At 34.3% G+C, this 12,445-nt stretch overlaps 2 protein-coding genes across 2 annotated transcripts; one reads left to right on the top strand and one right to left on the bottom strand.

Moving 5' to 3' along the window:
* Positions 1 to 485: 485 nt before the first annotated feature.
* Positions 486 to 5,675, top strand: LOC130078466 (catechol O-methyltransferase domain-containing protein 1-like). The gene is made up of 7 exons (XM_056243979.1): positions 486 to 640; positions 1,314 to 1,444; positions 2,258 to 2,363; positions 2,434 to 2,552; positions 3,883 to 3,937; positions 4,994 to 5,127; positions 5,300 to 5,675. The coding sequence occupies exons 1-7, from the start codon at positions 559 to 561 to the stop codon at positions 5,450 to 5,452; spliced, it is 780 nt and encodes a 259-aa protein (XP_056099954.1). The 5' UTR covers positions 486 to 558; the 3' UTR covers positions 5,453 to 5,675.
* A 1,503-nt stretch (positions 5,676 to 7,178) lies between these two features.
* Positions 7,179 to 10,891, bottom strand: LOC130078463 (voltage-dependent anion-selective channel protein 2-like). Its single transcript, XM_056243975.1, has 5 exons — positions 10,761 to 10,891; positions 10,080 to 10,307; positions 9,228 to 9,378; positions 8,482 to 8,539; positions 7,179 to 7,729 (listed from the first exon to the last, which is right to left on the bottom strand). The coding sequence occupies exons 1-5, from the start codon at positions 10,871 to 10,873 to the stop codon at positions 7,638 to 7,640; spliced, it is 642 nt and encodes a 213-aa protein (XP_056099950.1). The 5' UTR covers positions 10,874 to 10,891; the 3' UTR covers positions 7,179 to 7,637.
* Positions 10,892 to 12,445: the final 1,554 nt, after the last annotated feature.

Genomic DNA, 12,445 nt, shown 5'->3' on the forward strand with positions numbered 1-12,445 from the left:
CGATGTATGACCCGTCAAAAGCGCATCAGCATTGCATTATTATTGTTTACTTGTTTATTTACTACAAGCGTCAGTGAAGACTGACAAACGCATTTTAAACATAAGTATATAGAGAAAATAACAGTACGTTAAAATAACGCATTCTTACACACCACGGCTGGCTGTCAATAGCCTACATTAAACGCTTTTAATAATATGACAAATAATAAATGGAGAATATCCATGTATCTGTCATGACTCATGTGATCTGGATGGCGCTCGTAACGTAATTCTCCGAGTTTAAGCGCAACATAAACCAGTAGAGTTTACTTACATTATACAAATACACCTCTTTACATAGCCTACCTTAATCCTCATATTACTCAAAAATCATGTTCCATCATAAACTTTCCCTAATCTTACGAGAACAATCACATTACTCATTCAGCACAAGCTCGTTCAGCCGAGCTCAAATAACGTTACTGTGTTTTACGGTAACTGAGTTCATGTGTGTCTGTTGGTTCACGCTCACCTCAGTCAGATGTAAAGATCTTCAGTTGGAGAGCTGTATTAATAATTATGTCTTCTCATAATTTATCTAGAGAAGCGCTTATAGGCTCAGCGATGCTGGGATCGATTTTTATAGCGGGATATTATGTGGGTAAGGAAACCTTAAAGCTAAACTAAAGCAGAAGTCAATCGTGTGTAACTTTCCGGAAGTTCGTGTACTTCGATTCAAGAAGCCGCAATTAAAGGCGCAGCTCCCAATTAATTTAAATAAATAAAACGAACCAATACATTTTCAAATCTGCCTGTGAAAAATAAATATCATGTGTTGACTTTTTCCCTCCTAATCTTTTGTAATAAAAGGGAAATTTCTTCTGTTAAAAACACTTTTTGCATACAATAACGAAGTATAACTAAAATAGTTGTATACAATAAATATGTATTGTTTTATTGAATAGAAAACCTAAAAAAGAAAAAAAAAAGAAAATGTTGGAGTCCAAATAATAAAAAAATGCTGGTTTATAAATATCTGGTACGACGAGTTTTCATGTTGTAAAAAATTATTGTTATTATAAAATTGCATGTGTAATTGCACAAAATACTGAGGTGTTTCAGTGAAAACCAACCTGCTCATAAATGCAAACATCACAATTGTATGTTGAAATTGCAAATAAATAATAATAATACTAATTGTAAAAAGAAAGAAAAAAGAAATCCCACATGGAAAAAGGTTAAAACAAGGTGTTGTCTTATGAAATGTACACTAGTGTAAATAACACACAGTATAGCCAAAAGTCATTTCTTTCTCTGATTTCATCTCTATAAAGGCAAACGCAAATCTAAGTTCTTCAGAATGTCGTCGGGTAAAAGCCACGTGGGAAAGAAAGATGATCCGGTGATGAAGTACCTGCTGAACAATTCCCTGCGGGAACATCCGGCTCTCAAAAAACTCCGGCTGGTAAAACTCCTCCTCCTCCTCCTCCTCCTGCTTCTTCTTCTTCTCTCATCATGACAACCGTCTACATAGATATCCATAATAAAGGCTAGATGTCTCGTCCGCGCTGCTGGCCAATGGAGGTTGACGTCCGCACCTGGCGGCCATCTTGTCACAGGCAGCTCGCTCACTCGTAACATTGTGTTTTAATGGCGCTTGTACTTTTTAAATAACCATAACTTGCTCAATTTTCTACCAATTTTCAAACGCTTTGGTTTGTTATAAACGTCAGAGATGCAGTTATGACACTGCATACTTATGAATAATAAATAATCATCCAGAATTATAGCCACGCTAATAACGTTTGTAAGAAACCAAATCGTTTGTAAATCCATCAAGATTTCACCGAGATAAGAGTATTTGTGTTCGTGCCGATCACTCATCTTACATCAGGCACCACAGAGCCCGCCAGAAAGCTTGCCTGTGACAAGATGGCCGCCGGTGATGACGATAGAGACTCCGCAGTAAGACATCTAGCCTTTATTATGGATATCTATGACCGTCTCGCCCCCAAAACACACAGAAGTCCATAGAAAATCAATAGGGCCCAAAACTGCATATATGCATTCTAGATTTAAAGGGATAGTTCACCCAAAAATGAAAATTAACCCATGATTTACTCACCCTCAAGTCATCCTAGGTGTATATGACATTCTTCTTTCAGATGAAAAGCATGAACTATCCCTTTAATATGGATTATTAAAAAAGTAATTTCAAAGGTATCACTTCAGATAGATGTTTGAGAGTAATTAACAAGCGTTCGATGTGTTTCTGCAGAGGACGATGGAGCACGAGCTGAGCGGGATCATGGTGGCCTGCGAACAGGCGCAGTTCATGGCGAATCTAGCCCGCCTAATCAAAGCGGAGAAAGCCATTGAAATCGGTATGTGTGTTTCAGAAATACTGTGTGGAACACTGTACGTGTGCTGAACTCTGTGTGTGTGTGTGTTCAGGTGTGTACACGGGCTATAACGCCTTGAACATCGCTCTCACTCTTCCTGAAGACGGGAAACTGATCGCTTGTGACGTCAGCGAGGACTTCATCAACATCGGCAGACCCTTCTGGAAGCTGGTGAGTTACTCGTACACACACACACACACACACACACACAGTCAAACTCAACATCACACTGACACTTAATGCTCGGCCCTGGTCTTATTGTGCATGAAGAAACTTTCATTTTTTCCACATTTGTTGAAACGATTGAGCGTTTCCTATCGCATGATAGTCCACTGTACTGTTCATAAACTACAACACAATATTAATAACTATCCTAGTAACATCTGACAGGTTAATAAAGATCATTGTTTTTGTGTTTTGTTACTTTTAAAGTTATAAGGGAATGAGTAATATCATATGAGACAAGATATGCTAAGCCGTCAGTTATAGTTTACTTTTCATTTGTATGTTTATCTTATTAATTAATTTAGTTTTATTTGTTATGTTTTACACTTATATGGATGTATGATTTTATGTATGCGTGTATAATACAATAAAAATGTATTGTACTATTGAATTGAAAACCTTTCACATTTAAAAAAGAAAGAAAAAAGAGTACTACACAAAAAAGTTGTAGCCCAAATAATAATAATAATAATAATAATAAAAATGCTGGTTTATTATTTCTTAGACTTCGACAAGCCCAATATTGTAAATCATATATATATATATATATATATATATATATTTAAATTGCATGTGTAATTGCACAAAATACTGAGGTGTTTCAGTGAGAATAAATCTGCTCATAAATGCAAACCTCACAATTTTATGTTGAAATTGCAAATAGTTAAATAATAATAGCCAAAATTTGCACATGGAATTAAAAAAAAAAAATCTCCAAGGAGGTAACTGAGGTATTTTAGTGAAAATAAAACTGCTCATTAATGCAAACATCACAATTTTATGTTGAAATTGTGAATAAATAATAATAATAATAATGGTTCCAAGTTCATGAGAAGCAAAAATAAAGCATTTTCAATAATAAAACCCTTTTGTATAAAGTTCATATTTGCTGTAATGAAATGTTTAACCAGGAAGTCTGCATGTTAATAAAGTTGATCTGTTCTTATCATAAACCTTCACCATGTGGGTTAATATTTAAACTGACGAGACTTTTAACACAGTTAATAAGTAACCATGTTTAACCCCAGTTTGCTCTAATGGATAGTCACTTTAATTTATATTTATAAATATGGATGTTTATTAATTGACCGTTTATGATTCTCAGTGAATCGCTCTCTGCACTGCACTGTTTTTATGAATTATTAATGAAGTTTTTGGATCTCTATGTTCATGTATGTGAGATGTGAGATCAGACTCGCCGCTTTGAGGCTCTATTGCATTATTTTCAGGTCATAAACATTATAATCATGTATTTAATAATCTGACATCTTCTCAGGCTTGTGTTGAGCAGAAAATCGACGTGCGTCTGAAGCCAGCGCTGCAAACTCTCGGTAACATCTGCATTTATTCAAGCATTGTGAAATTCTCCTCATCCAAATCACCTTTAGACTACATTCACATCTCATGATTTCTGACACACATCTGCTTTTTTTTTTTTTTGGGATGAACAGCAAAAAAATGTGGGGAAAAGTAAGTAAATATACAGTAGAGTCATTGAGATGCTATTATAGTTTTTACTAATATATTTTTTTATTTTTAGTTAGTTTTAGTAATTTTGTTATAAATATTTCTATTTAGTTTTTTAGTCATTTTATTCCAGTTTTAGTTATTTTTGTACATCAAGTTAAACTAAATGAAAATTGAAAAATGAAACTTTTATTGTTTTTGTTTCAGTAAACGTCTATTTCAAGTACCGAAAATGGTTTTAGTTTTAGTCAACTATAATAATAATATATGTTTTAAGCATCTCTATTTTGTGACTTCAGTGTGAACATTCAGATTGCAATTAACTTGACATGCATCATAATTGTACGGAAGCGTATTGCATTCACTTGAGGAAAAAAATCTACTCTGTTTTTCTCAATTAACGAGTTAATTATCTCAAAATAATGAGTAACTCATTAATTCATAAAAACAGAGTGAAAAAAAAAAATTCAAAAAAAATGTATCTCATAATTCTGAGATATTAACTCGTTAATTCAGAAAAACAGAGCAAAAAAAAAATTTCCCATGAAAAATTATCGTGTAATTCTGAGATAATTAACTTGTTAATTCAGAAAAACAGAGTAGATTTTTTTCCTCAAGTGAATGCAATACGCTTCCGTACAATTGCACACAATTTACTCTTGGCATGAATCATAAAATAATAGTACAATGTAAAGTATATACATAGAAAAGTCCAAACATTCGGTCTCATGTGATGTGAGATTTGCTTTGAACAGTGACGTCCTGAGACGTTTTTATTTCAGTAACATATAACATAAATTAAATCATATTAAATATGAAATTTGCTGAAGATGTTATGATGAACATGCACGTGAAACTAAACTGATCTGAGCAGAAATGGACGTGGACTTTGATAATGTGTTCTTGTTTTGTGTCATTAGATGAGCTTCTGGCTGCAGGTCAAGCGGAGACGTTTGATTTTGTCTTCATTGACGCTGACAAAGTCAACTACGACAACTACTATGAGAAATCCCTGCAGCTGGTCAAGAAAGGAGGAATAATCGCTATAGATAATGTGAGTGATCATAATAACAGCATCTGGAATAACTATACTTTCAACTCCTGAGGGAATTAAAACTTACTTAAAAGTGATTGCAAGGAATATTTCAGGCAAAATAAAAAACCCTGTCATGATTCCCGACGTGTCTGTTAGCGGAGGGCCGAATAACCGTGCTGTTCTCCTTCAGGTCCTGTGGAGCGGTAGAGTGGTGAACCCAGAAGAGGGCGACGTCGACTCCATCAGCATCGATAAGCTGAACAAGAAGCTCCATCGAGATGTGCGAGTCAACCTGAGCATGCTCCCCGTGGGCGACGGCCTCACACTGGCGTTCAAAATCTAACATGAACCAACATTACACACTGAAGGAGCCATTAATCATTCATTTATGTTGCTCGATTGAGGATATGCACTGGGATGATTGAAGTTTGATCAAATAAATATGAAGTTTTGTATTCGAATGTTCATAATACTGATTTTTACCGAGAAACAAAAAATGTAAATGTACAATGTATATGTGGTATCAAATTTTTCAATAAACAAAATTACGGCACTGGAATCTGTAATATATATATATATATATATAAAACAGTTTGAATATCATTATTTGAAACCTTAGCTTTACAAAAAAAAAAAGGTCTAAGGAAAGTTTTTAGTAAATTATGTATTTAGTCAGTTTTTGTTTTGTAATGTCTATAGATTTTTTTTTTTCAGTATTAGTTAATGTCTGACAAAAACAACAAAATGACTCAAATCTAAGTCTAATCACTTTTGGCCCTCTAGCGGTTAAAGAACAAAACTGCATGCATTCGTCTCTGTGTGATTAATATGATCTGATATAAATTATAATCCTACTACAGCTCATAAAACATTCACTACTAGGCTTAAGAAATATGACCAGTTTAGATGGAAAGGATCTCAAGCTGACCAGCTGAAGACATTACATTTACATTTAGCAGCTTTTGTCCAAAGCGACTTACAAATGAGGACTAAAGCAAGCGAGTCATTGAAGAGGCAAAAACAAGCAAGTGCTCAAAATACAAAGTTCAGGCATTGAACTCATTACTTAGTTCTGAGTTCTCGTCATCTCCTAAAAACAATATAATGTTGATTGTTGTTTTATTACGAGCTCTGTCTCGGTCTCATGTTCAGCAGACTCTCCTCAGATCGGCGTTTGTTTTAAACGGGTGATTCCCCGGATGTTGGAGATTTAGCGGCTTTGTCAATCTTTCTCGCCCCTGCAACTTACACACACACACACACACACACACTATTTATGGCTATGAAGAGACACGGTATGACGCAATTTCCCGCCAAAACCATCCCGTCAACTCTTATAATAGGCTTACCATTTAATAGTGAATCAGGGCAAGACAAAAACACGTTTTGGAAGAAACATTGATGATGTATTGACTCATTTATATTTTAAACAATTTTTTTTTTTACTTAGTGTAGCTTTAAATTAAATTAGAAATGTTGCCATATCAAGTTGCTAAAATAAACTACGTTTTACTAAGTTAACGCTCTATTTCAAGTAACACACGTGTGTTTTCATGGTTTTATCTATAACAAATCCAGAAATATTTTGAAATTGACCTACATTTTTATAAAGTGTGAACATTCAGGTTGGCATGAATCATAAAATAATCATTCAATTTGAAATGTAGTTAAACAAGGACTTTATTGCAAAGGTTGACACACACACACACGGGTGTGATTGTGCGGTTTCGCAGGGAAACGCTCTGGTCGTCCCTCATGAGTGTTTCTGGAGAGAGTGTGTGTAGAGACGACAGCTTCAGCTCTCCAAACATCTCACCAGAGAACCTGTTCAATCACCATAAAGCCTGAATACAGCGAGAGAAGAACTACACAACAGCCACGGCAAAAGCGTCTGGAACACCACTACACAGCAGCTTCATGTGCAAACCATCATTTACATTCAAAGGAACAGCAAAGGAAAAGATCAGGCCAACATTAGACTTCTGCCAGTATTTACAGGGCGGTTATTACGAGCATCTTGATTGTGGTGAACCTTTACTAGCTTTATGAAGCTTTTCTACACAACAACAGTTAGGAACTGCTCAAAACTGTCAAGCTCCAAAAAGTCATTCATTTTCAGAATATAATTATGTTGCTCATACAAAGATATCATAAGGTTTTAGAAGACTTTATTATTTTAAATAGTGTTTTTAATGTTTTTTTTTAGCTTGATAGTGTTGGTCACTTAGTTAGTTGTATAGAAAAGATCTGCATAAAGATTAGTCAAAAGTCATCATAAAGCAGCATTAAAGGTTTGCAACAACATGAGGAAGAGCAAATAATAACAATTTCATTTTTTGGTGAAGTATTCCTCCTAAAAAAAACAAAAAACATCACCCGTACAGGTAAGCACACACAGATTGAAAGCGCTGGTTTGGAGAGAAATATCGACCGTGCAAATAAATAAGAGACGACGGTTATGTTTGTGTGACAGTCGTCTGTGTGAGGAGATGTGAGACTCTTCGGAGATACACACACACACACACACACTACGCCTCCAGTTCCAGTCCCAGACCCAGTTTATGACCTCCAGCGTTAATGCTCTTCCCATCAACCAGAGCGGAGAGCGTCAGCTTCACTCCTGCACACACACACACACACATCAGCACACAAGCGACACACGGGACAAACTCATGTCCGGCTCACATTTATCCCAAAATCAAAAGAGAAGAAATTAGAAGTCATATTCTGTACAAAAAAATATTTTGATTTTGGGGTCATACTTCATTTAATGAGATTTACCCAGATATACATTTCATCGCTCACGTTGCATATATAGAATATGACACACACTGTCGGTATTAAAGCACTGCATGCCTGCGGTTACGATAATGCTGCACTACTGCTTATTAGAAAAAATTAAATAAAAAAATAATTTTTAACACAAATTGAAAGCATAAAAAATATATATATATTTTATACAAAATAAAAATATAAAACAAAATATTTTATACAATTAAAATGAGTTAAATTAAATAAAAAAGATACACAACAAAAATAAAATAAAAATAAAACAAAATTAAATTAAACTTTTATACAAAGCAAAAAATTACTAAATAAAATGTTAAAACAAACTATTTTACACAAAATAAAATATAATAAAACAAAATTAAAATAAAAAATATTTTAAAACAACACAAAAAATTATACAATTAAAAATATAATATTAAAACTAAATATTTTATAAAAAAAATTTTTTTAATTCTACAAAACAAAAAAGAAAAGAAAATCAAAAAGAAAAAGCATTTTATACAAAAAAAAAAAAATTCTGGATGGAGCGATTTGTATAACACACTCACATACACTCTCTCACACACACACACACACACTCACCTGGTCTGAGGGTCTGAGTGTAGCCGATCCCAACCATGCTGGAATTATTGACTTTCGCCTAAGAGGAAAACACAGATGCTGTTAAATGACTAAAGCATCTCTCTCTTACAGTCATGATTCCTGTAGTCCAACAAAACAATCTCACCACAGTATGACCATTCACTTCATACCATCATAACTGTATACAATCACTATACTGTTATTTTTCATTAGTTATTTGGAGAAAGAAACTAAATTAACAAAAGTAGAGTCCGTAATGTTCGTACGGTGAAACTAAATTAAAATTGAGTTCAAATTGTGAAATATCTCCCACAAATGATCGAAATGTAAACGCCAGCAGAAGACAGCAGATCAGCTGCAAAAACATCAGAAACACAGGATTATATATATTAATATATATGTATATATGAGGAAAGCTGTGAAGAACCTGCAGCACACGTCAGATGTGAGTGGAGCGATGCAACAACAAAAACTTGATTGCTCTTTTTATAATGAACAGCTGTCTACACTAGAAGTGCCCATCATAGACAGCAATCTCTAGTGAAGCCCTGATTATCTGAGCGTGAGTTTTGATTGGCTCAGAGACACTCACACTGATGGAGGAGCTGGAGTCCAGCATGTATATCAGATTATCCGAGCGTGAGTTTTGATTGGCTCAGAGACACTCACACTGATGGAGGAGCTGGAGTCCAGCATGTATGTCAGATTATCCGAGCGTGAGTTTTGATTGGCTCAGAGACACTCACACTGATGGAGGAGCTGGAGTCCAGCATGTATTTGGCTGCGATGCCGAAGCGTGTGCTGCTGTTCCCCGCGGTCCAGGACAGATTCACTGCCGTCTCCAGGTCATCGTTCACTTTCTGATAAATAGAGCCGCCAAACTCTGTCCCGTCATTCCTGCGCCACAGACACAAACACACACACTCTGCAGTTTTACACACAGAAACAGATCAATTGCTGTATCATGGTTTTGAGTATTCATACGTTTCAAATCAACTGTTCAATTGTTATGTTCAAATCAACATAAACACTGTGATAAATACACATTAAACACATTTTATATATATAAATTATATATATATAATTATTCTAAATAAGTCATTAATAATAAATAATAATAATAATAATGATTATTATAGTTGTTATTATCATCATCATCGTCGTTAATAATTATTCTTTCCAATTATAACAGTTAGAAAATAATAATGTTATGTATTACTTAATTATATTTAATAAATACATCAAATTAAAATCATTATTATAAGATTATTCTAAATAATAATTATTAATTATATTATAATTATTAATTATAATTATAATAATGGTTTACAAATAATAATAATAATAGTTATTACTTTAATTAAACAATTATTATTATTTATATTTAATATAAAATAAGTAAATATAAATACTTTTTATTATTATTATTTAGTAAATATATTTAGTTATTAATCATAAATAATAATTTTTAGTTATTCTTAAAATTATTATAAATTGATTTATAATTGTAAATTGATATGTAATATGAATTATTATATGATTGTTATGTATGATTATTAAATAAATAAATAATAATGGATTGCTAAAGCAGGACTTACACATTAGTATGCAGCTGGAAATCTCCCGTCTTGTATCCGATTGCAAAGTTGCTGCGAGTCATTTTGGACTTGGCGGTGTCAAAGGTCATCTGGTAGCCGGCGAGCCAGCCCTCGAACCCCAGCACAGCCGCCCCGTGCACCGCAGGACCAGCGAAGTCAAAGTCCACATCGCAGCCCACGTTCAGGTACTCACGCTTATAGGCCGACTTCACCTTGCCACTCTTCTTGCTATTATAACAACACAAATGAACGTTAAAATCACCTCATCTAAAGCTCACAATGCTTAAGTCACCTTTGACACCATTGGCTTTTGGCTTGGTTAGTTGGAAATTTCATTTAATATTCAACAATAATATTGATCTGACTGCATCGATGCCATTTAATTATATGAGAACTGAACTGAGCTGGACGATGACATTGCGCTTTTCTCCAGAGCGGCTATATATATATATATATATATATATATATATATATAAATTAACTAAACTTTTTTACAACAAAAATGAACCATCACTGAACTTACTTAAGCTGGACTGTGACGCTATTTTCTTCTAGAAACAAACTTTGTTGCATTATTTTCCTGTTATCTCTGTAAAGCTGCTTTGAAACACTCTGTATTGTAAAAAGCGCTGTATAAATAAAGGTGACTTGACTTGAGACGTGGCATTTAAGTCATCGTACCCAGTGTTGGGTGAGAAGGTCGTGTCAAAGGTCAGCTTCAGTCCTTTGGTGATCTGTGAAACACAAGATACGGTTATAAGAGCTGCACAAACCTCTGCGTCCGACGGCTTCATAGGAAAACCATCGCTGTAGTTTCGTCTGAGCGAAAGAAAGCTACAGGACGAGACCTTTCCAATGATATCTTACATATGTGCGATGTTTTCACAGATTCCTATTACCGTTATTATAAAAGGATATGAATGAAATTGTGAAAAAAAAATTCTAATTTGTAATCCAGAATCTCAGATTCTAAGCTTTTAAATGACACTTGATTTGGATTTTATATTTGCGAATCGGCTAGACACAAGTGTCAGCTGAAAGGGTTAAACGTGAAAGTGAAATAATCTATAAATAATGGTTAAATAATCTGCAAAGAGTGATTTCTAGCTCAAGAATTTTTTTTTTTTTTTTTTTACTATAAAAACAAACTACCAAGCAAATGTTTGGAATATTTAAAGTTTGAAAAATGTTTTTAAAAAAGTTTCTCATGCTCACATTCATTCATAATAATCATACATGTTTCTTGAGCATCAGATCATCATATTAGAGTGATTTCTGAAGGATCATGTGACACTGAAGACTGGAGTAATGATGCTGAAAATACAGCTTTGATCACAGGAATAAATTACACTTTACTATATGCAGTGTTTCCCCTACCATTGTTTTAGGAGGGCGGCCCGCCCCCCCCTAAAATGCTGACGAAATCCAGTCATAAAAAAGGAATTTACGCGAAATTTCACGGATTTTGTAAATCTTTTGAGGAATAAATAGAAAGCAGTTCAAAATCAAATCGCGATGTTGACAAGTGTTTGTGGATATTAAACCACAAAGACAATTTAAATACGAATCCTGCTTTTTCTGTGTGAATGAATGGTGCAGCCGACGCGACGCGCAGTTTCATTTACCACACACACACACACACACTGAAGCACGTGTAACGCTTGCGCTGTTTTTTGCCTATATGAAGACACAAATGCATGAACTTCCTCTCCAGGTTCGAGATCCACTCCGAAAGTCACTTCGTGATCATTTCACCGCTTCATTTGAGAAAAACTATCATCATGACAAACACACAGAAACTCAAAAGGTCTTCACGGCAACCCGTCAAAATAAAAGTTCGGTTTAACTTGACAGAAATATATTACCGTTGTACAGTAGAATTTAGATATGTCCCAATGTAATAATACTAACACTAATCCAAATAAATTATCATCAAAACTGAATTTAAGAAATAATCCATGTTTTAATTTTAACAGTAAAGCTCATTGTGCAGCACGTTATTTGACAAAAAGTTTATTTAATTTCATGATTAAAATTGATGATAAATGATAACATTTGTGTTTTATGTCTTCATTTTATTACCAGAAAAAAACACAACACAGAGTAAGTGAATTTTTTTTCCATATATTAAAAAAAAAAAAAAGTTGTATAAGTTTAATGATTCATAATACATTATTTTGGGCAACTTCGGTCCTGGAGGTAGGGTTGCCGCGGTGAGGAAAATTTCCCACCGGTTAATCGACGTGTCACAACACCGGTAATCCCGGTGTCACCGTGGGGGGCGGGGCGGGGGGGTTAAATAGCTTTTAAATGCGTTATACTTTCACTTTCGAATTAAGCGTCAATTGGCAATTCAGCGTCAATTG

This window comes from Rhinichthys klamathensis, unplaced genomic scaffold (assembly GCF_029890125.1).
Source record: "Rhinichthys klamathensis goyatoka isolate OS25496 unplaced genomic scaffold, OSU_Roscu_1.1 h1tg000880l_1, whole genome shotgun sequence".
Classification (NCBI taxonomy): domain Eukaryota; kingdom Metazoa; phylum Chordata; class Actinopteri; order Cypriniformes; family Leuciscidae; genus Rhinichthys; species Rhinichthys klamathensis.

Excerpts from the sequence above, each read along its gene's own strand:
- LOC130078466 (XM_056243979.1), top strand. The coding sequence starts at position 559 with ATGTCTTCTCATAATTTATCTAGAGAAGCGCTTATAGGCTCAGCGATG. Across the intron at positions 641-1,313 it reads TATAGCGGGATATTATGTGG|GCAAACGCAAATCTAAGTTC; the intron begins GTAAGGAAACCT and ends ATCTCTATAAAG. Across the intron at positions 1,445-2,257 it reads CTCTCAAAAAACTCCGGCTG|AGGACGATGGAGCACGAGCT; the intron begins GTAAAACTCCTC and ends GTGTTTCTGCAG.
- LOC130078463 (XM_056243975.1), bottom strand. The coding sequence starts at position 10,873 with ATGAAGCCGTCGGACGCAGAGGTTTGTGCAGCTCTTATAACCGTATCT. Across the intron at positions 10,308-10,760 it reads ACCTTCTCACCCAACACTGG|CAAGAAGAGTGGCAAGGTGA; the intron begins GTACGATGACTT and ends TTGTTATAATAG. Across the intron at positions 7,730-8,481 it reads CACTCAGACCCTCAGACCAG|GAGTGAAGCTGACGCTCTCC; the intron begins GTGAGTGTGTGT and ends GTGTGTGTGCAG.